Raw genomic sequence first — 20,504 nt, 5'->3', positions numbered from 1 at the left:
TCCGAGCCGCTCAATGTGTTCAGAACGTGATTTTAAGGGTGCCTGCGAGAAACTAGCAAAAAAACTAACCGGAAAGAGCTTGATTTGAGCAGTTTTTTATTGGACCGTTAAATAAAGTTCAATAAAAAACTATTCGGATGAAGCCCTTCCCGGTCTTTTTTTTGGCTGATTTCTCGCGGGCACCCTTAAAATCACGTTCTGATCACATTGAGCGGCTCGGATCATCAAAATTCGATTAGAAACTATGAAGTGTTTTTTTAAGGGTTTTTTTAAGTGTCTCCGGAACCGCCCCGATATATATATATATATATATATATATATATATATATATATATATAAACTATAAACTATGTTTATGGGCTTAATTATGTTTTTATGGGTTTTTTTTTTATGTATTGAGTTCAAAATTGATCTTGTTTTGTTGGGCCCAAAAAAAATGGGTTGAATTATGGGTTTTTAAATAATATTTTAAGGGTTGAATTCTGGATTTTTTGATGTGTTGAGTCCAAAATATGGCCCTTAAAACCTGATAAATCGGACCGAAATCGGTTGAGCCGGTTGAAACCGGACCGTATTATCTCAACCAGTTCCGATTTCTAAAAATCTCAAATCAGATAACTGATTTCAACTGAAAAATACGCCAAAATCGGTCAAAACAGGACCGGTATCGCCCCTAACTGTAGTTACTCTTTCGTACGTAGGGCTAGTAACAAGGTTGCTTATGTGTTGGCTAGAAAAGGTGTGAATGGTTCGGGATCTTGTCTTTGGACTGAATCCCGCCGTTGTGGTTAATTACTCGATCCTCTTTGTTGGGACGGATCTTCCGCTTGATGTTTCGTTATTGATTTTAAAAATAATACTATATGCTATCGTTGTGGAAAAAAAAAATTCAGTAACTTTTTGTTTGTTGAAGGACGGATGTGCTGTTTGTTTGGGTTTTTTTTTTTTTTTTTAATGATTATTCGGTTATACTATCTTGGGTACGACCTTTTGTGGGAAAAAAAAATCCTCATCCGAAAACATTAGAGAGAGGGAGGGAGAGCCTTATCACCCTTCCCTCGCGTGCTTATCACAAACTTGCACAAAACAATTAAAATCACTTTCAACAAACGAACTTCTTTCAAGTGGTAGGTAGCTAAGGTTAATCCATCCATTCTACTCACCACTCCCCTATCTACCCCTCCTCTCACTCTCACTCTCACTCTCACTCTACCCCTCCTCTCACTCTCACTCTATTTAATTATTATAATATTATATAATCCAAATATTTCAATATATATACACATACATATATATGTTCAGATCTTCTTTCTCTTGTTAACATATTATTCATTGCTAAAGACCAAAGATATATATGGCTTCTTCTTTGGCTCTTGCTCTCTACTCCCTGGTTGTTGGCTTCTTTCTGTACTGCCTTCTTAACCTGCGCACCCTCCTCAACCGCCAACCGCGGCCACTCCCGCCGGGGCCGAAGCCGTGGCCCGTAATCGGGAACCTGCCCCACCTGGGCACGAAGCCTCACCACTCCATCGCGGCCCTGGCGCGGGAGTACGGCCCGCTGATGCACCTCTGGATGGGGTCGGTGCACGTGGTGGTGGCCGCGTCGGCCTCGGTCGCCGCGCAGTTCCTGAAGACGCACGACGCCAACTTCTCGAGCCGGCCGCCCAACTCGGGGGCCAAGCACATCGCTTATAACTACCAAAACCTTGTGTTTGCGCCGTATGGGCCGCGGTGGCGGATGCTTAGAAAGATATGCTCGGTTCACTTGTTCTCTGCTAAGGCTTTGGATGACTTCCGCCACGTCCGCCTGGTGCGCTCTCTCTCCTCCTGAGGCAAGACCTTCCAGGGGTTCTCATCCCCGTGGCTATGTGCCGAAAGATTTTCTGGCCATTGAATTTATAGCAAAAAAAAAGTCACACAATTAAACGGTCGAAAAATTCTTTGGCACAGAGGTACGGAAGTTTTTGGGACAAAAGAGATTAGACCCCTCTCTCCCTCTTGTTTACTTCCACTGGTGCATTTTTTTTTGTTCGCGGTTGTTAGTTTCGCATTTCACTTTTCTACTTTTTTTATTTGTTAAATTTTTTTGAATAAAGACAAAATTCAAAAATGCAAAAGTAGAAAAAGTAAAAAAAAAAATTGTTAATGAAACGGTGCTAAACGGTGATACTAATAATTAAAGGAGTGCAGTCCCTGTTTGGGAACCCAACTCCATAATCAAGTACTGACAAACAAGTTAAGATTTTAATTTACACTTCAGAAATAAAAATATACTCACATATATATGTTTTTATAGTTGATCAAATACATTATTTACACATTAGTACTCACCGTCCTAAGAAAGGTCCTTAGCATTTTCCTTCAAGCTGCCGTAAGAGCAAGTCTAATGGGGGATAAAAAAATGAGGGAATGAATAATTATTTTATGATAAAAAATAAATTAACTAACTTTTTCTCTATTTTATTTTCCTCCAAATTAATTCAACTTAATTACAAAATAATCATTTTCTCCTTTTCTCAACCAAGCCCAACAAGCATCTAACTGTTGGGCTTTTTCTTTTAATCTAAAATCTGCCCAACACCAACCAACCCCCCCCCCCCCCCCCCCCCCCCCCCCCCAAAAAAAAAAAAAAAAAAAAAAACCTTTTCATCTCTTCTCTCTCTCTCTCTCAGAGAAGAAAAAAGGAAGAAGAGCATGCAAGTCCAGCTCTCGAAATCGAGAAAATCTTGTTCACGCATTCTCTCTCTCTCTCAACCCTCCTCTTGATCGACCTCAAAAAATTCCCCGATCAAACCCCCTTTCTCCTCTCTCAATCGACTGATGGAAACCCCTCTTCCCGTCGACTCTCTGACAAGGGTTGTTGCTGGCGAGCTAGGGTAGACTTTTCGGCCATTTTCCATATTCCAGCGAGCTAGGGCAGATTAATTTTTCGACCATTTTCTAACAACTTAGGTATACTTCGGCCGTTCATTTTTATGGTAAATTAGTTGCTTGCTGAGCTGTCTAGGGTTGGAAAGGTGTATCTAAGCTAGGGATGGATATATTCATTCTCATATACATCAAAGCTATTTTCCATCTCCCACTAGAGACCAGATTTTCCATTTGGGGCTGAAAAATGGCTATAACAATCCTCCATTGGAGTTGCTCTAATAGTATTAAAAGGGAAAATACTACAATACATATAATTTATTTGGGTGTGTATCATATGCATCCTCATTAAAACACACCAAAATGTTATGATTCCCAAAATGTTATGAATCTATTGCTAAAAAGTTACGAATCATATCGATAAAAAATTACAAATTTTTAGTATAAAAGATACGATATGAAATAAAATGTTATGAATGACCGGTTCTACAAGTAATTTTTTATGAGATGACACAATATAAACCACATAATAGGTGCATATGGTACACATCTTAAAAATATGTGTATTGAAGACTTTCTCTATTTAAAGAATGTATATATTTAAAAAGTAAACTAGTATGCAAAAAGTCCAAGAAACTGATAAGCAAGGCAAAAGATATGGACGAGATTCATTTCACAGTACCATAATACTCCCTCCGTCAAAAAACTAGGGTTGGATTTTGCGCATTCTTTTGGGCTAGGCTTTATTTGTTTGATTTGGACATTTTTAGGTCTTTTGTTTATGTGCTTATATTATATTATCGGTGTGTTTAGACCAACGGGTGTATTGGGCTTTGTTTCCAACAGGCTGTATTTTCTAAATTTCGCTGGAATCTCCTTCTCCTTGCCTCCAAGGATGGGATTAGGGGGGGGTCTAGTAGCGGCGACCGCCACGACAAGAATTTTTAAAAATGCAATTATTATATGTAAAAAAAAAAATTTATGCCCAACTTATATAGTCTCGCCACCATTAAATTTTTTTAGTATGCATTTCGCCACTACTAGGATAAAATCTTGGTTCCGTCCTTGTTTGCCTCATTAATAAAATGTTTTTGCCAATTAAAAAAAAAACTCCCTCCCTTTTCTAAATGAGATTCTTTTTTGAACATACGTGTTGCTTACAAAATAATCTATATCTAAAAACTTATAATGTTTTAAATAATTTTGGATGCATAAAGATCTGAACCGTTCATTGCTCAGTCAAAATCAAAGTCGTTGATTTCCGAGATGAACGGCCAGATCGCGCACTCAGCACCTCTACAAAGCACAGGCCCAATTCATATAGATACAAGTGTGGTCATCCCCACACAAATATTTGTGTGAGGTCTACCACACTTGTGTCTATGAATGTGAGATCAAAATCTAGTGTCAATAGCATTGCTTATTTAACAAAAACTTAAAAGCTGGAATGGATAACGACGCTTGGTGAAAATAAGAGCACATAAAACCAAGCTCTGAGACTTATGTCATTGATTTAGAAATAAGTTTAATATCTACTCCATAAATGATCATACCAAACCAACTTAAAAAACTAACGGAAAAAAAACAAAACAAAAAAAGGAGAGAGAGAGAGAGAGAGAGAGAGAGAGAGAGAGAGAGTAGGGGGTGACGAAAACAGTGGAGGTGTCATTTATTTCGATTTTGTTTTGTTAAAGAGAGAAACGGCTAAAAGGGTTTAGGGGGAATGGTCACGTAGCGTGGAGTAAGGAGGAGGCTCAACTCATATTGAATTTATTTTTAACCCATCTAAATTCATATAAATATGGAGTTTTTTTTAAAGGGAAAAAATATTATTAAGGATAAACTTGATAATGGGTACATCGAGGGAGAAAGAAGAGGGAAAAAAAAAAAGAAGAGGGGGGGGGGGGGAGGGGGGGGGGGGGAGGGGAAGGTATGGGTAGATTGGGTTGAGTTTAAAAGTGGGCGGATAAGGGCGGGTTAAAAAATATGGGTTGAGATTGTCATTTCTACAAAAAAAAATATTAAAAAAAAAGAGGATGGATATTAAAAATGAAAGTGTGAAAATCACACCCTTTTTTTGGTAACCAGGAAAAGAGATGATTTTCAGACTTACAGGAAGTTACTTTTAAACTAATTATTCTACTATAACGTATCGTAAATTTTTAGTCAATAATACCCAATGTCTTAGAAAAAATTTAATTTAGGTCAACCGAGCATAGCAATAAAATTCTAGGACGGATCTAGGTAGCCAAACCTAAAGTTGGCCTGTAATAGTAATAAGTTATTGAAATTTTTATAAGGCTCTTTAAGTACTATATATATTCTAGCTCTGTAAAAAAATATATATACTCCACTATTCAAGCTTGCTATGGATTTTTTAATGGGTTCTGCTATTGAAATCGAACTGGACTTTCATAATTAAGGTATACAAAATGACTTAAAAATATAAACTCTAATACACTTTTTAATTTTTCTATACACTTTCACACACTTAATTTTATACACTTTTTACACATTTCAATACACTATTTTAACTTTAACAAAAAGTCTTGTGAGCTCTTTTTATCATTTAACTTTAACAAAAAATCTATTATCTATGTAGTGTCTAATGAGCTGAACGCAGCTGAACTAGAGTACCTTGATTTATTTAAAATCGTGATTTCTTTATCTTTAAATTGTGCCATGTTAAACATTGTTATGAAATAGGGCATTTTGTAAGGAAATTATGATGGTGCAAGTTGAAATCCACTGCTAGCAAAGGCTCGACCCACAGATTCTCCTTCCCCCTCCCCTACCCTAAAATGCGGACCCACAAAAAGAAGAGAGAAAAAAAGGGAGAAGAAATAGGTTGAGGGCCACATTTGAAAGCCAAGTAAAATTTAAGGGGTTGAATGAAATCTTTCAATTATTGTCTTATTTTTCCTAGCTAAAAGCCGATTTTCATTGTCGGTTTTGGGCCTATTTGAGTCATGTGACCTTACAACTAGGGAAATGATTTTATTATTCTTTTTTTTTTAACTCTATTTCTTTGCAAATGTATTTTTGTATTAAAAATACATTTGCAAAGGAGTGATCTTAACAAAAAAAAAATGACAAAATCAACAGCCTATAATCATACGGTACTTCTATAATCAGCCCAAGACGTACGAAGAGAGAAACCAATTAACAACTGTTTTAATAGAAAGAGTCCACGTGTAGAGTCTAAGAAGGCCTACGAAAAAGAAAACTTGCTGTCTGATGTGAAAGTCTTCTATCTTCATTAGATAACGAATTTGACCTTAAACTTAAGGTTTGCTCTCCTTAGTAACGAAAAATGAATTGCTCCCACGGTCTCACATTCTCACCCACTCTTTTGTTTCGCTTTTAATTAAGTGTTTCAATTTTCAATTCATTTGATTGTCCTTAATCAAAAAAAAATCGTATTTGTTAGTTTTGTAATAAATTTTGGCTGCTGATTTTGTCATTTTCTTTTTTGTTAACGCAACTCCCCTGCAAGTGTATTTTTGCACCAAAAATACACTTGCAGGAGAGTGGCGTTAACAAAAAAGAGAGTGGCAAAATCATTTCTCTAAATTTTTATAGATTATTAATTTATCTCGACGAGAGGTATTGAAAAAGTAAAAATTTATGACTTCTACCCAAATATTTTTGAAAATATTCAAGACAAAGTCCAAAAAGTCTTTTGGGCTTTAACTTGGATATTACAAAAAATAAAAATAAAATAAATTCATTTTTTGATTTTTTTTTCCAGACAAATCAATAATCTACAAAATTTTGTCGCAAAATTAACAAACGCGGAAAAAATTTGATGGAGATCAAAATGAAAAAAACCCAATAAACCAAAAAACTCCATGGCGGATTTTACCTCTAGGTGGTGTTTTCGGTAGTGAAATTTTTTTAAATTTTTATTTGTAGTCGACAAGTTGTTAAGTGTTTTTGATAGTGAATAAGTTGTTGAGAAATATTAAGTTATTTCTAGTAGTGAATAAGTTGTTGATGGTTTGTGAGTAGAGTTGTTGTAGCAATTGGATTATCTTGAGTTTTTTAGACTCACAGGGGTGTTTGGGCTTTGGCTCAAAGGCTGTCCTAAATTGGCTTCTTGCCAATCGTAGGTTTTGGGCCTTAGATTGGACAGATGATTATTTTTTGAGCATGATGCTATTTTTTTTTTTGGGTAAATCAGCATGATGCTATTTCCTTACTTCTATTAGTTTTATAACAATTTCAAAATTAAAGAAATTTTTTTGCTATTAAAAAAAAGTGTTATTGTAGCAAAAACAATATTTGTTGATAATTTTTTTTTGTTTGTGAAAACGAGATGATAAAATGCTAAAACTTTTTTGTTAGTAAAAATGAGATGATAAAATGCGTTAAATTTTTAGTATTTTTTATTAGTGAAAACATGGCCTTATTTTTACAAAAGAAAAAAGAGGGAAAGTTGCTTTGGGAAAAGTGGTCATCATTTGGTGATAAAAATCCCAACATGCTAGTTTTGTCATTAAAGGGAGGGGAGGGGTTATTTTTGTCATTTTCATTCATACAATCTATGCACCTCTTACCTGCCACACATTTTTAGAGGACACGATACAGAATTTTAAAGCTGTCGGGCCAACTTATAACCAGCCTTATGGGCAGACAGTAGATTTTGCCATAATTATATTACTTCCAAATAAAAAATAGTCAATTTCATTGTCTGTTAGTCTTGGGCCTACGTGACCTAATAGTAATACATAAAAAATAAAAAATAAAAGATTTTGGTACTCTTCAAATTGATAACCACACCCCTAAGAAAATGCCAAAAATTAATTATAGAGATTGATTTTGGTACTTCCCAAATTGTTTTTGACACTCTACTTTAAAAGTGCGATTATCAATTTAAGAAATGCTAAAATCACTTCCCCCAAAAAAATCTAATATTATACTCCATCTGTTTCATATTGAGAGTTCACCATGAAAAGTTGTGCCATTTTTTAAATCAAAAAATCAACTACTTCCGTGTATAATTTTTTGAATTTTTTAGCACCAAATTAAAGTACTAATCTAGATTTTTAATACGGTGCGAAAAAATTGGATATATTATGCACAAAAGTAGTTGATATTTTTATTTAAAAATTGATAAGAGAGAGAAAGTGAGATTCTCAATATGGAAGGGGAGTAATAAGCAGTAAGATTCCTTTGGCTTCTTCTTACCGTTCTGTTCCTCATAGGCATTCTAAAAAATTTGCTGAATATAGTTAGTATTTTTTTTTATCGTCATTAAGAGAAAATTATTTTTGTTGAATTTGTGTTAATTTTTCTTGAATTATTGTGTCGTACTCGCGTGCCTCGGTAATTGAAAGTTTTTTTTTTTTTATCGGTATATGGTTAAAAAGTTTAGGCAAACTATCAAAATCAACCTTGAGGTTTTGCAAATTATAGATTACTACCTCACATTTGAGAAATTACAAATTACCCCTTGTTGCATACCAAATTATCCTTAGTCACAATGTAGCCCTTAGGAAATTCTACAAAATCTGTCTAACATCATGAAATCTTAATTACAATGGACTACACTGCTTTTTTGTGATATGTGAACGGTTGCAGATGTGTGAAAATAGTCTTTTATAGACTATTAGAAGACAGTTTGATTTAGTACAATGACAATGTGATGATACCAGACAGATTCCGACAAATTTTCTATCAGCCACATCATTGTAAGAGAGTAATTTGTTTTGTGACATGGGGTATTTTGTAATTTAGTAAACGTGAGAGAATATATGTAGTTTTTAAAAACCTTGGGGCGGTTCTAGTAATTTACCCTAAAAATCTCTTTCTTTTTTTTTAAATCCTCGCCGGTGGGCAAAAATTGAACGCGATTGCATGTCTTGTTCGTTTATGAGTTTTGAATATTTTAATTTTGATAATAAGTGAAGAGAGTAATAATGTAATAATTAGAAAGAGAAACGGAGGGAGTATAAATGGATGTTGTATTAACACCACTCTTTGTACTTTGACAACTGTTCATATTTAACACCGCAGGAGGAGGTAGCCATCCTCACGCGCGGCTTGGCGAGTGCGGAAGAATCCACCACCGTAAATCTCGGACAACTCCTCAACCGATGCACCACAAACGCCCTTGGACGCGTGATGCTGGGGCGTCGTGTGTTTAGCGACGGGGACGCGAAAGCAGACGAGTTCAAGTCCATGGTTGTGGAGCTGATGGTACTCTCGGGAGTCTTCAACATCGGCGACTTTGTACCGTGGCTCGAGTGGCTCGATTTACAAGGGGTGGCCAAAAAAATGAAGAAGCTGCACTCGCGGTTTGATGCGTTTCTCAGTGAGATTCTTGAGGAGCATAAGGTGGGTGGCGGGGCCCAGAATCACGCTACTAGTAATTTGTTGAGTACGTTGATTTCTCTGAAGGAGGATGGTGATGGTGATGGTGATGGTGATGGTGAGGGAGGGAAGTTGACTGATACAGAGATCAAAGCCTTGCTCCTGGTAACTACCATTCTCTCTCTCTCCCTAAACAAACGGTCCATCTACCATTCTCTCTCCTGGTAACTACAAAATTCTGTCCGAGTTTTTGTTTTGAGATTTTGTGTTCATAATATTACTAATAAAAAAAAATTGATAATAACATTCCAATGAGCTAGCTGTTAATGAGGCAGGAAATTAAATGGAAAAGAAAAAACAATTTTCTTTGTGTTAAAACGTCTTATTAGAAATATATAAATTCTTTTTGTGTTAGTATTTGAAAACTTAAAGTAGGCTGTTAAGTAGGGCATTATTATTACCTAGCTTGACACATGAAATTAAACACACGTACGCACCCTGTAAAGGCCAACGGAGCCCCACACTGTACTTGTCTGCTTCCCTGAAAAATTCAATGTGTGAGAATGTTTAGTTGTGTGTGGTAGCAGAGCAAACAATTGGGGTCTCTCTCAATCTCTCTCTGTGTGTGGTAGCAGAGCAAACAATTGGGGTCTCTCTCTCTCTCTCTCTCTCTCTCTCTCAATGACTGTTTGTCTCTTTGCATAGAGGTAGGTTCTACATTACGTGCTACCTAAAATTTCTGTTCTTGAATTTCTTCACATTTTGGAGAAATTCAGTTTCGTTTTCGAAGTTTCAAAAAAAAAAAAAAAAACTTCAATTTAGGAAAGCTGAGAAAGTTTTTGAAGTTAAAAAAAAAAAACTTCAATTTAGGAAAGCTGAGAAAGTTTTTGAAGTTAAAAAAAAAAAAACTTCAATTTAGGGAAACTGAGAAATAGGCAAATGTAGTAAAAGATCTTTATGTATTTGATGTTGTACTAATTTTCACCAAGACTCCGTTTGTTTCAACGTAAAATATTTCTTCAAAAATAATTTATCTATTTTCTAGTGTTTGATTGGACAAAGAATAAAGAAAATATTTTTCGGTGTAAAATGGCTTACGCCGGAAATTGCGGTAAGTTATTTTCCAGAATATTTGTCTCTTGACATGAATTCCGTAACTTTCTTGTTTCCAGTAGCTATTTCCCCAATCACTGACAGGAGGAACAGAACTCTCTCTCTCTCTCTCTCTCTCTCTCTCTCTCTCTCCAAAGTTTTACCTAGAAACTCTATTCTTCTCTCTCTACAATTGTGATTAGTCAAAATGTTTACACATATTTTCAACTGCAACCAAACAACGGAAAACACAAACATTTTACGCAAAATAATTTTACATAAAAAATATTTTTCATCCAAAAATATTTTACATCGAAACAAACGGAACCTAAATTTTGCAATTTTTTTTCCATGCCATCTCCCTTAAGGGGTCGTTTAGATGCCGAAGAAGGAAGGGGGATAAGTTATAACCCCTCCCTTAGACCCGGGCCCATCTCTAAGACCTGGTTTGGGAAGCCAAATTGAGAGGTCTTCGTTTATCCCCTTTCTTGCGGAAGACCGAAGAAGAGGGCAATGAGGGGTATTATTTTCGGATAGGGTTTGAGGTGTCCATAAATTATCCCCCCAATCCCCCTCCTTCTTGGACGATTTTGCCCCTTTTAATCCCCTCCCACAACCCCCAACCCTCCTGGGTTTTCGTCTGCTGCAACAGACAGTAAAACAGGAAGAAAAAGAGGAAGAACAAGAGGAACACCAGCAGATTGGAGATCGAACCTGTGACGTTCAGCCAGGATCGGAGAAAGGGAGTGTCGTAGTTCTTCTTATTCTTCTTCTCTGCCTCTTCGTCTTCTTCTTCTTCTTCTTCTCTCTCTCTCTCTCTCTCTCTCTCTCTCTCTCTCAAGAGCTGCCTAGAACCGGAAGTGATAAGAACGAGGGTTAAAAGAAAAGAAAATTTATCATGTGCATGTGTGCCATGTGCTCTCACTAAAAAAAGGGTATTAAAATTTCCCCACTAAAAAAACGAAATTAAAAAAATGCTTTAAAAATACTTTTTAATTTTTTATATGTATTAAATTAATTAGTTAATTAGTGAACTGAATTATTATTGTTTAATTATGAAAAAGTAATTAAGTGCATATATGCCCATGCAACTCCACCCATCCACTGTGCTTAAAAAAATGAAATTATTACTTGCCTTTGATCCAAAATAAATGAAATTATAAAATAAAACACTTTAAAAAAAATTATAATTTTTGATACTTATCACATTGATTAAATTATAAGTAAAATAAATTATTACGGCTTAAATTGTGAAAGAATAATTAAATTTGTAATTATATATAAAACGTAATATATAATTAATTTAGGGACTGCACAAGGGCAAAAAAGTCATTTGACAGTTTTTTACATTATCCACCCTTCCTTATACCCCCTATTAATCTTTCATCCAAACGAAGTACTATTTAATCCCCATTTTCTAATACCTCATCAAAACAACCTACTATTTAATCCCTCCTCCATAAAAATCACATCAATGTAGGCCCTCCCTTATTAACTAATACCCCATACTATCTTATCCCCTTATTAACTAATACTCCCAATTCTTTACTCGCATCCAAACGGGCCGTTAATGACAATTTTTAGAATTCTGAAGAAGTTATCCACAAAACCCTGGAAATGATTAGGTTGTGTTTGTTTGACATTATAGTTTTGTTTTCTAATTATTATCCTATTTATTTTTCCAATCATTATTTTATTTTTCTAATTATTACTTTGTCATTCCTCTCTATATCTCTCTACTCATTATCCTTCTCTCCAATCATTATCCTATTTCTCTCTTCACTCACTACTAAAACTAAACTGAACTAAAATGCCAAACAAACCATTTGGGGACCCTATATTTGCTTACATAAATGAGGCTATTATTGCAGGACTTGTTCGCAGCAGGAACTGACACCTCATCTAGCAATGTAGAGTGGGCCGTAGCAGAACTCCTTAAACATCCCAAAGTCCTAGCCAAAGCCCAACAAGAGCTGGACTCAATTGTTGGCCCGGGCCGGCTCGTAATGGAGTCCGACTTGCCCCAATTAACCTACCTCCAAGCCATCATCAAGGAAACCTTCCGGCTCCACCCATCGACCCCGCTCTCTCTCCCGCGGATGGCGGCCGAAAGCTGCGAAATCAATGGCTACTTCATCCCGAAGGGCTCGACTCTTCTCGTCAACGTGTGGGCCATAGCCCGTGATCCGGATGCATGGGCCAATCCCTTAGAGTTCTTGCCAGAGCGGTTCCTCCCTGGCGGGGAAAAGCCCAATGCTGATATTAGAGGGAACGATTTTGAGGTCATTCCGTTTGGGGCGGGCCGGAGGATATGTGCCAGGATGAGCCTTGGGCTTCGGATGGTCCAGCTATTAACCGCGACATTGGTCCAGGCCTTCAACTGGGAATTGCCTAAGGGGAAATCGGTCGAGAAGCTTAATATGGATGAAGCATACGGGCTGACCTTACAGCGGGCCGATCCCCTCATGGTCCACCCAAGGCCGAGGCTAGCGGCCCGTCTGTATCAGGCCTGAGAGGTTGTTTAGTTAGATGAGAACTGGGCTATGGGTTTGGTGGGCCTCTGTAGATGAAGTGGAATAATTGAGCGCTAATGTTTTATTGTTTCTGGAGCTATTTGGATTTTTGTGTGTGTGTGTCTCTATTTTGGACTCTCTTTATCTTCCTCTACTTGTTTACTTCAATAGTAGTATTCGTCTAAGCGTGTTCCATATCCAGCTTAAGAATTAGACAATTTGGCAGTAATCCTGCATATGCTTTTATGAAAGAAAAAACTAACATGATAAATGAAATGCTAAATTTAAACAAGAAGGTCGATTTTGGGTAACAAATCTGCATAAAGATCCTACGTAATTCACATGGACAAATCTATGTAATGATCGTCCAAAACCATATATTTGGTGCACACGGGCCTGTAAAATGAAACAAATTTGCTCGTAGGAAAATCACATTATCACGTCACACACTGATGCTACAGTCCCAAAATAACTGATGGTACATTCAACTTCCACCTCAATGTCCCGTAAATACCCAAATGCAATAAAATGTTAATGCGACCTTTGAACTTTACATATATTACTTGTTCCACTTTTATCCAATTGGAGAGTGGGTGACATGCATCTGTGTGTGTGTGTTTAGGGTAAAAAATTGACGATTATAAAAAAAATCAGAACATCTTAGTACAAATTTGAAAGGGTGTTGCTAATTCCAAAATTATTTTTGTTTGTGTCGAACTCTAATGTATAAAAGCTTTGTACTTTGCAAAATTGTGTTGGGAGACTTCAAGATTTATCCTCAAGTCTTATCTCACGTATGTATTGATCTTAGTCATTTTGAACAGTTATGTTTTCATCATTTTCATATGGTGAATTGCCTACCATTTTAATAAGATATCCATATGTATGTACTGTAAATTGACTTCCTAAATTAGAAGGATTCAACCATTTACTAATTTAGTGGGATTCAATCTCAATAATTACGGGAGATAATTACGAAAGCTGATTTCAAATTTTAAAAAATTCGTAATAACCAAATTTTACCGATTTATTTTTCATTGATTTAAATTGGAAAATTATATTTGTTTTTTCATATATACCATGTATTATCATGAAATCTTTTGAAACATGGTGGATCGACCATGTTTTTCATGAATAAGTTTTTTAAAAAATAATTATAAAAAATATTTCGAAACATATACAATATTCAAATCAACCATGTTTTTCATGGTTAATTTTGCAAATTCACCATAAAAAAGAATAAGTATTTTGTTTAACATGACATATTCTAGAATAATAAATTAACTATACACCATGATTTCAGGAATTGGCTTCAAATTTATGACATATTTCGAACATGACATATTAAGAACGTGAAGTCACGATTTCACGAAATTTGCTTCAAATTCATGACATATTTTGAAACAAACATATTTCATGGCATATGAAGAAATTTTTTACACAGTGAACAACTTAAAATCAGTAGGATGAAAATTTTATTATTCTCTCCTTCTCTTGATTTCTTAATTTATACTAGCATTTATGGTAGTGAGATATGGTGGAGGTTTTTTCTTCGGATAACTTGGTGTTCAATTATGCGGACCTTGACCAGAGACCATAAACACACCGTCTACTAGCGGTGGCCCCACTTAGCCAAAGTAAATGCTGTATGAACTAGCTCCAAAAAAGTTGATAGCATCTGAGAGGTTTTCAACCTAGATATGAGCTGAATGGCTCACTTTTAGGCTAATGAGTGTTCAAATTCTATTGAATTGGGTGTTCAATAAGGGATACAATGAAAATACATAAAACTCATATACACCCTAAAAAATATCTAGGGTGTTCAACTTGCAGCTGCCTTTGTGGGTGACCGAAGGTTTTATTTCTCTAATTTTATTTATTCTTCATTTCTTTAACGTTGGTTGGTTGTGATCTCATTCCCCTTGCGGGAACTTTCTCTTCCTTTTGTGGGTGTTTTTATAATGGATTGACGTGTTATTTTTGTGTGTGAGTTTAATTGATACGTTGATAATTGTGCAATTCATTGCTTGATTTATAAGGGTTTTGGAGGATATATATTTCAACTTGAAAAGTTTATCCCCCGATGTAGCTGTTCACGTCTTTTTTTAAATAATGAATGTGCTCTTGGTTTGTTTTTCGGATGATTATTAACGGTACTGTTCCTTTAGAAAAGAAGGGAAAAATCCTCATCCGAAAACATTAGAGAGAGAGAGAGAGAGAGAGAGAGAGAGAGAGAGAGAGAGAGAGAGATGATGGCTCAGATTAGTTCACTTTCAATTAGCAGTCGCATGGAGTCTGCTAATTGCCGAAAAGGTAATCTTCTCCCTCCATCATCACACCATTATCAATCTAACTCTTCAAACCCTAGTTCTCCTCCAACTATCATCAGTCAAGAAAAACGCCTGCAACCACAGTCGAGTAGGAAACAGCGCTATAGGGGCCCCAATAGTCTCCGAGCAGCTGAATTGCTACTCGAACGGATCTCCGAAACGCCACCTCTGCCGCACCTTAAGGAAATTGGTAAAGCTTTATCGACTATTACGTTTTCGGGTAAGTACAGCACGGCTATTTCTCATTTTAACAGGTTGCAGTTACTAGGCATTCACCTAGATTTTTATACCTTCAACGTTGCAATTAACAGCTACTGTCAAATGAATCGAGTTGGCTTTGGGTTCTCTCTTTTAGGGGGCCTCTTCAAACGCGGTTATACACCTAATGTTAGGACCTTCACCCATCTGTTGAATGGGCTTATTTTATTAGATAAGACTGCTGAGGCCTCAGAGTTAGTTGAGAAGCTAGTCAGAATAGTAGAAATCGAACCCGATATGGATGGCCATGTATGGATCGATTTTAAATGGACTTTGCAAAATGGGAAACACCAGAGCAGCTATTAGGTTGTTTAGGATGTTGGAGAAGACAGACACCATGGCATATAGCATGATCATTGACCGTCTTTGCAAGGACGAGATGGTGGATGACGCTCTCAACTTCTTAGTAGAAATGAATAGCAAAGGTATTCCTGCAAATGTCGTCACTTATACATCTTTGATTTGTGGCCTCTGCAATTGTGGCAAGTGGAATGTGGCTACAAAAATTCTGAGAGAAATGTTGGGTAATGATGTTTCACCAGATGTTCATACATTTACTGTGTTGATCAAGGCACTTAGCAAGCAAGGGCTGACAAAGGAAGCAGAGGTGCTACTTGAAGTCATGATAGAAAGAGGTTTGGATCCTGATGTAGTCATTCACTCGAATCTGATGCAAGGGTATTGTTTGCAAGGCCGGATGGAGGAAGCGAGGAGAATTTTCAATACCATGGTGGATAGGGTATTGTTTGCTTATGAACTCCTCAAAGAAGCCATGATGTGATGTCGCGTTTGAATTTCTTGGCAGAAGATGCATTTGGACAGTTCATAGAGGGGTCTTGGACAGTTCACAGATGAGTCTTGGACAGTTTCTTCGACCTCGCAGGTATGCCCATGTATCTCTCTCTCTCTCTCAGCTCTCATTTCTCTCTACCTCACTCATTGGTACACCATATTATTTTAGTTTGTAATTCTCAAGAAGGGTTGAGCTGTTAGCTGTAGATTTTTGCTAAAGGCTTTTGAAGTAGCAGCGTAGCTTGGGTATGGACAAAAAAATTATAGCCTAATCTTATCATTTGGTTTGTTTACCCATACTCACTTCAAATTTAGTATCCTCCCATCATTTAAGTTTTGGAATTGACTTGTCTGGCTACTCCCATTATTTGCCTTCAATAAAGTTATGGCTCTAATTTGGTCCATTACGTGTTTGATGATGTCTTACATATGTCGATGGTTTTGTTGATACAAATAGTTTGCTTGTTAGGTGTTGATTCAGGTTGTCATACTTTTCCTATTATTTTAGAGCATCCACAACCCTTACCCTAGCAAATTGCATTTTTGTTATGAGTTTGTTCCTATGAGCCGGCGTTAATACATAGCATCCTCATCTTGTATCCAAATGCTAGATAACGATGTCTTTGCGCTAACCGAACTCCAAAGCTGTCCAATCTCTCTCTGCATAAATATAGTTATAGATATTGTTCCTCAGCGCACACAAACAAATTTGTGGGTATGTTATATGGACTGGAAACCAAGTCTGAATTGTTTTCTGCCAATTATCTTTGCATCAACCTCCTAATTTCGTTTACTTCTTAAGAAATATTGGACTCTCTTTCCTTATTGTCTTACTTTATTTTAATGTTTGTTTGTAGAATAGAACCAGTGTTCTTTTTGTTATGTTGGCGGAGGAGCGCTAGATTTTTTCCATAGCGTTATCTGGTGTACTCTCATCGGCTTGATGGGGGTACCAATACTTTCTTTTACCCATGTTTATTGTTTCCTTTTTCTTTTATGTGGTCTTGTGCATTGGGTTTGTATTTCTGGTGGAAATCAGGGAACTGTGTGAAGCTCCTGATATCAGTTGGTTGGGACAAGTGGTAGATATTTTGGGCTGAGGAGCGTCTTGTGGCTAAAAGTGATGCCGCCAAAGGATGGCCTTCTATCAAAGGTATTGAGTGATTGAGTCTACCGTGATATACGCTTATACATCTAATTAATAGGAATGATTTTTTGTTGCTTTTTCTAACTTTTTATTGTGCTGATTTCATTCTTTTAAAATTGGGAACAAAATATTTTTTGGCTTTGGATACTTAGCACCTCTATGCCGTGGTTACTTTTCGGATTTGCAACTGTTAAGCCTCTTGCATCTTTTAGTTCTAGTAAGTTTTTATATGCTCATCCTGTCATCCAATGTCCCGTCATTTTCGGTTCATTGATATCAAAATGCCAAGGAATGTGATTTTGGCACTCCACTTTTAGTCAATGGCACTCTAGTTTCTATTTTGTAATCTCACATGATCAACATACAAAGTGAAGTGCCAGTGGTTAAAATTGGAGTGCCAAAATCAATTTCCAATGCCAATGGTCCTTGGTTTGAAAGTTTAGTTCCTGTAAGTTTACTTGCAAATCCTGGGCACTATACTTTGAAAAGTAATACTCCTTCCATCCCAAAATCTTTGTCCGGTCCGGAAAACGGAGTCTTAAAAATAATACGATTTTTGCAAGAAGAATTTAAAAGTTTTTTAACAACTTAACTAGATATCAATGAGTTCTATTAATTTGTGAAAAAAGTTTTGAATTTTTTCTTTAAAAAATTGCAGTATTTTTAAGTTATCGTTTTGCGGACCGGACAAACAATTTGGGACGGAGGGAGTAAGTTAGAATAAAAGCTTAAAGTTTTCTTCCTGCACTTGCATCTCTATTGGCTTGTATGTTTTATTTGGCTTATTAAGATGAGAAAATCTTATTTACGTAGCTCAATATCGTCTGTCTAAAAGTGTTTTGGACGATCCGAATTAAAAACAATCTATTAGCGGTAATCGATATTTATTACCGGTCAAAGTTTAAAAACAGATCTCAATCATTGATTGCTGAAACGGACGGGTGTTATCGCGCCACTCCGTGCCTCCATGAACAAGTCAATCTCTATTAAGATATGCGTAATTCTTTCTATTGCATACAAAATGTATTATGACCAAATGGTACTTTCTTCTTTCAGGTTGAACTTGCTGGATGCTGGGAAAGCGATGGTTTGAACTTTCAAGACCTGTGTATGAGGCAGTTGGTGCAGATTCTAGGTTTCAAGCGTGAGCATGGTGCCCACGTTTGTTAGCGGAAAGAACCCCTCAATTGAAGAAGATTTTGAAAGTTCTAAATGCGTGTTTCATTTTTCTAGTGTTACTAGTAAGGTACAACAATGAGTCATTGTATGTGGTTTGATAGATAATTATTTCCACTGTGCATTCAAGAGTGTGTTTCATTTGGAAATATGAAAGGCAGATTTGTAGGATATATTGTTTGTGTGTTATTTGACAGGGAACGAACTAGTAGTATTGAATGGATCAACAAATTTTGGGCACTGCTATTCGCGCACTCTTTATTTTCTCATTAGCCAATTCCTTCACATAACCCATTCCCAATATTTTAAAATTAAAATTTTCTCCATATAACCCATTAATTTTCCCAAATCTTACCATTATACCCCTCTTCTCCCAAAACACCTAAAATTACAAAACCCATGCAAATCAAACTCAAACCCTTCCCAAATCAAACAACGATTCACATAACCCACTCAACTCCAAACCCATCGCCACTCCTCTGTCTCTGTCGCCATCGCCACCATCCAGCCTGCCATAGCCACCTCCACCACCGCCACTCCTTCTCCTCGTCTTTTCAAGTATCGTTCTCTCTCTCTCTCTCTCTTGGTATATACATACAATAACTGCAATTAGATCCCGTGTTTCTATAGCAATTTTGGTAATTAGATCCCTAAATTCCTGCCAAATAGGAAAGGTAGTGTGGAAACTATTGGTTTTGTGGTGAGAAGTTTGCTACTGTAGAATAGGATTTTTGAGGATAAAGACCTGTGTTAGCTATTGACAAATATATTATATCCTGAGAAGGCAACAAGGTATTTGATTAGATGAAGTCCATTACATTAGAAGCCTTGAGAGATTACTGAACATTGGATTTTATGCCATAGAATATAACTAAATGGTGTTTTCTAATGCTATTACTCGAGTTGGCTTTTGGGCCGTGAATTGAACACTGCTATTTTGTTTTCTTGTTTCTTTAGCCATTATGGTTGTAGTTGGAGGTTATTGAATTCAAAACCTTAGGAATGATGATGTATTTTTTTAGGTTTTTGTGTTGCAACTTGCCATGAGAACCTTTCATAGCATGGAAAACATAGATCCTTTCGCATTGTTGTTTAAGGTCTTTAATATTCTTTTGAGAATCGATTAGGGAGGCTTTGAACTATCTAAAATTTTGGATTAGCTATTGAGGAGGTTTTAGCATCCACGTCTGCCTTTGCCAGCTTGAGGATTTAGCTATTAAGGAGGCTTTCAACTATGTAAAAATTGGGGGTTTCATCTGATGGTGATTGACAGCTATGATAATGTGTTCTATCTTGTCTCAAGTGTGTCCTGTCCCATCATGCTCGTGCTAGTGAATTGTATGACATTCATAGGATAGATAATCCTATCCGGTAGTCAAATGGTGTGACCAAATGTTAGATAAATGGGTAAGTTGGCCAAATTATGTAACATTCATTGGATAACTGATCAGTTTCCACATTTTTATCTTGCAAATAGTCGTGACTGGACAAAATTCTTGATGATTTCCTTGGCAAGAAGGGCTTAAACGGGCACGGCAACGGGAACATAAACTTTTACGGATAGCTTTAATTCTGGTCAGTGGTCATAAAGTGAAGTTGTGAGCTCTGTCAAAAAAGTTTTGTTCTTGAGGATCTGTGCTCCTCACTGGACTTTTTATAATGTACACGCTGATAGTAGTGATCTGTCTGGATATGCATAGATTGTATTGTACTTGGTTCTCTTCTTTATCAATTTCTTCTTGCTTTCCAACATTCTTCAACTGGTTTTTGTTGGAACATTTTCACCATTTTTGTGTCTTCGTTTCATTTTCCTGTATACCACAAGGATAAATAACTTGCATGATGCCATACAAATTACGTGGTTGCTAGGGGGCACAAGACAATGTATATAAAAAACAGAAACTTGAATGTAGTGCTGTGATACATGTGCACTCTCTTAAAAGACAGCTTAGGTTGTTTTTGGTTCATGGATTTGTAGAAGGATATACCTAGGAAAAGCAAGATCGCAGGAAA

At 36.5% G+C, this 20,504-nt stretch overlaps 2 protein-coding genes across 3 annotated transcripts; both read left to right on the top strand.

Annotated features, from left to right (window-relative positions):
- Positions 1-1,304: 1,304 nt before the first annotated feature.
- LOC131299187 (flavonoid 3'-monooxygenase-like) lies at positions 1,305-12,989 on the top strand. Its single transcript, XM_058324796.1, has 3 exons — positions 1,305-1,810; positions 8,887-9,348; positions 12,147-12,989. Exons 1-3 carry the CDS (start codon positions 1,355-1,357, stop codon positions 12,786-12,788), a joined length of 1,560 nt encoding a protein of 519 aa, XP_058180779.1. The 5' UTR covers positions 1,305-1,354; the 3' UTR covers positions 12,789-12,989.
- A 1,954-nt stretch (positions 12,990-14,943) lies between these two features.
- Positions 14,944-18,731, top strand: LOC131299190 (pentatricopeptide repeat-containing protein At3g22470, mitochondrial-like). 2 transcript variants are annotated; one of them, XR_009190655.1, is made up of 3 exons: positions 14,944-16,259; positions 17,208-17,321; positions 18,372-18,731. XR_009190655.1 is itself a non-coding variant. In XM_058324801.1 (2 exons), the coding sequence occupies exon 1, from the start codon at positions 15,618-15,620 to the stop codon at positions 16,155-16,157; it is 540 nt and encodes a 179-aa protein (XP_058180784.1). In that variant the 5' UTR covers positions 14,964-15,617; the 3' UTR covers positions 16,158-17,321; positions 18,372-18,731. The 2 variants fall into 2 exon arrangements, 1 of the variants encoding a protein (XP_058180784.1); XM_058324801.1 differs by having other exon boundaries at positions 14,964-17,321.
- Positions 18,732-20,504: the final 1,773 nt, after the last annotated feature.

The sequence above is a fragment of the Rhododendron vialii genome, chromosome 8a (genome assembly GCF_030253575.1).
Source record: "Rhododendron vialii isolate Sample 1 chromosome 8a, ASM3025357v1".
Lineage (NCBI taxonomy): Eukaryota > Viridiplantae > Streptophyta > Magnoliopsida > Ericales > Ericaceae > Rhododendron > Rhododendron vialii.
This window is presented reverse-complemented; position numbering and strand designations above follow the sequence as displayed.

Excerpts from the sequence above, each read along its gene's own strand:
- LOC131299187 (XM_058324796.1), top strand. The coding sequence starts at position 1,355 with ATGGCTTCTTCTTTGGCTCTTGCTCTCTACTCCCTGGTTGTTGGCTTC. Across the intron at positions 1,811-8,886 it reads ACTTCCGCCACGTCCGCCTG|GAGGAGGTAGCCATCCTCAC; the intron begins GTGCGCTCTCTC and ends TTAACACCGCAG. Across the intron at positions 9,349-12,146 it reads AGATCAAAGCCTTGCTCCTG|GACTTGTTCGCAGCAGGAAC; the intron begins GTAACTACCATT and ends CTATTATTGCAG.
- LOC131299190 (XM_058324801.1), top strand. The coding sequence starts at position 15,618 with ATGGCCATGTATGGATCGATTTTAAATGGACTTTGCAAAATGGGAAAC.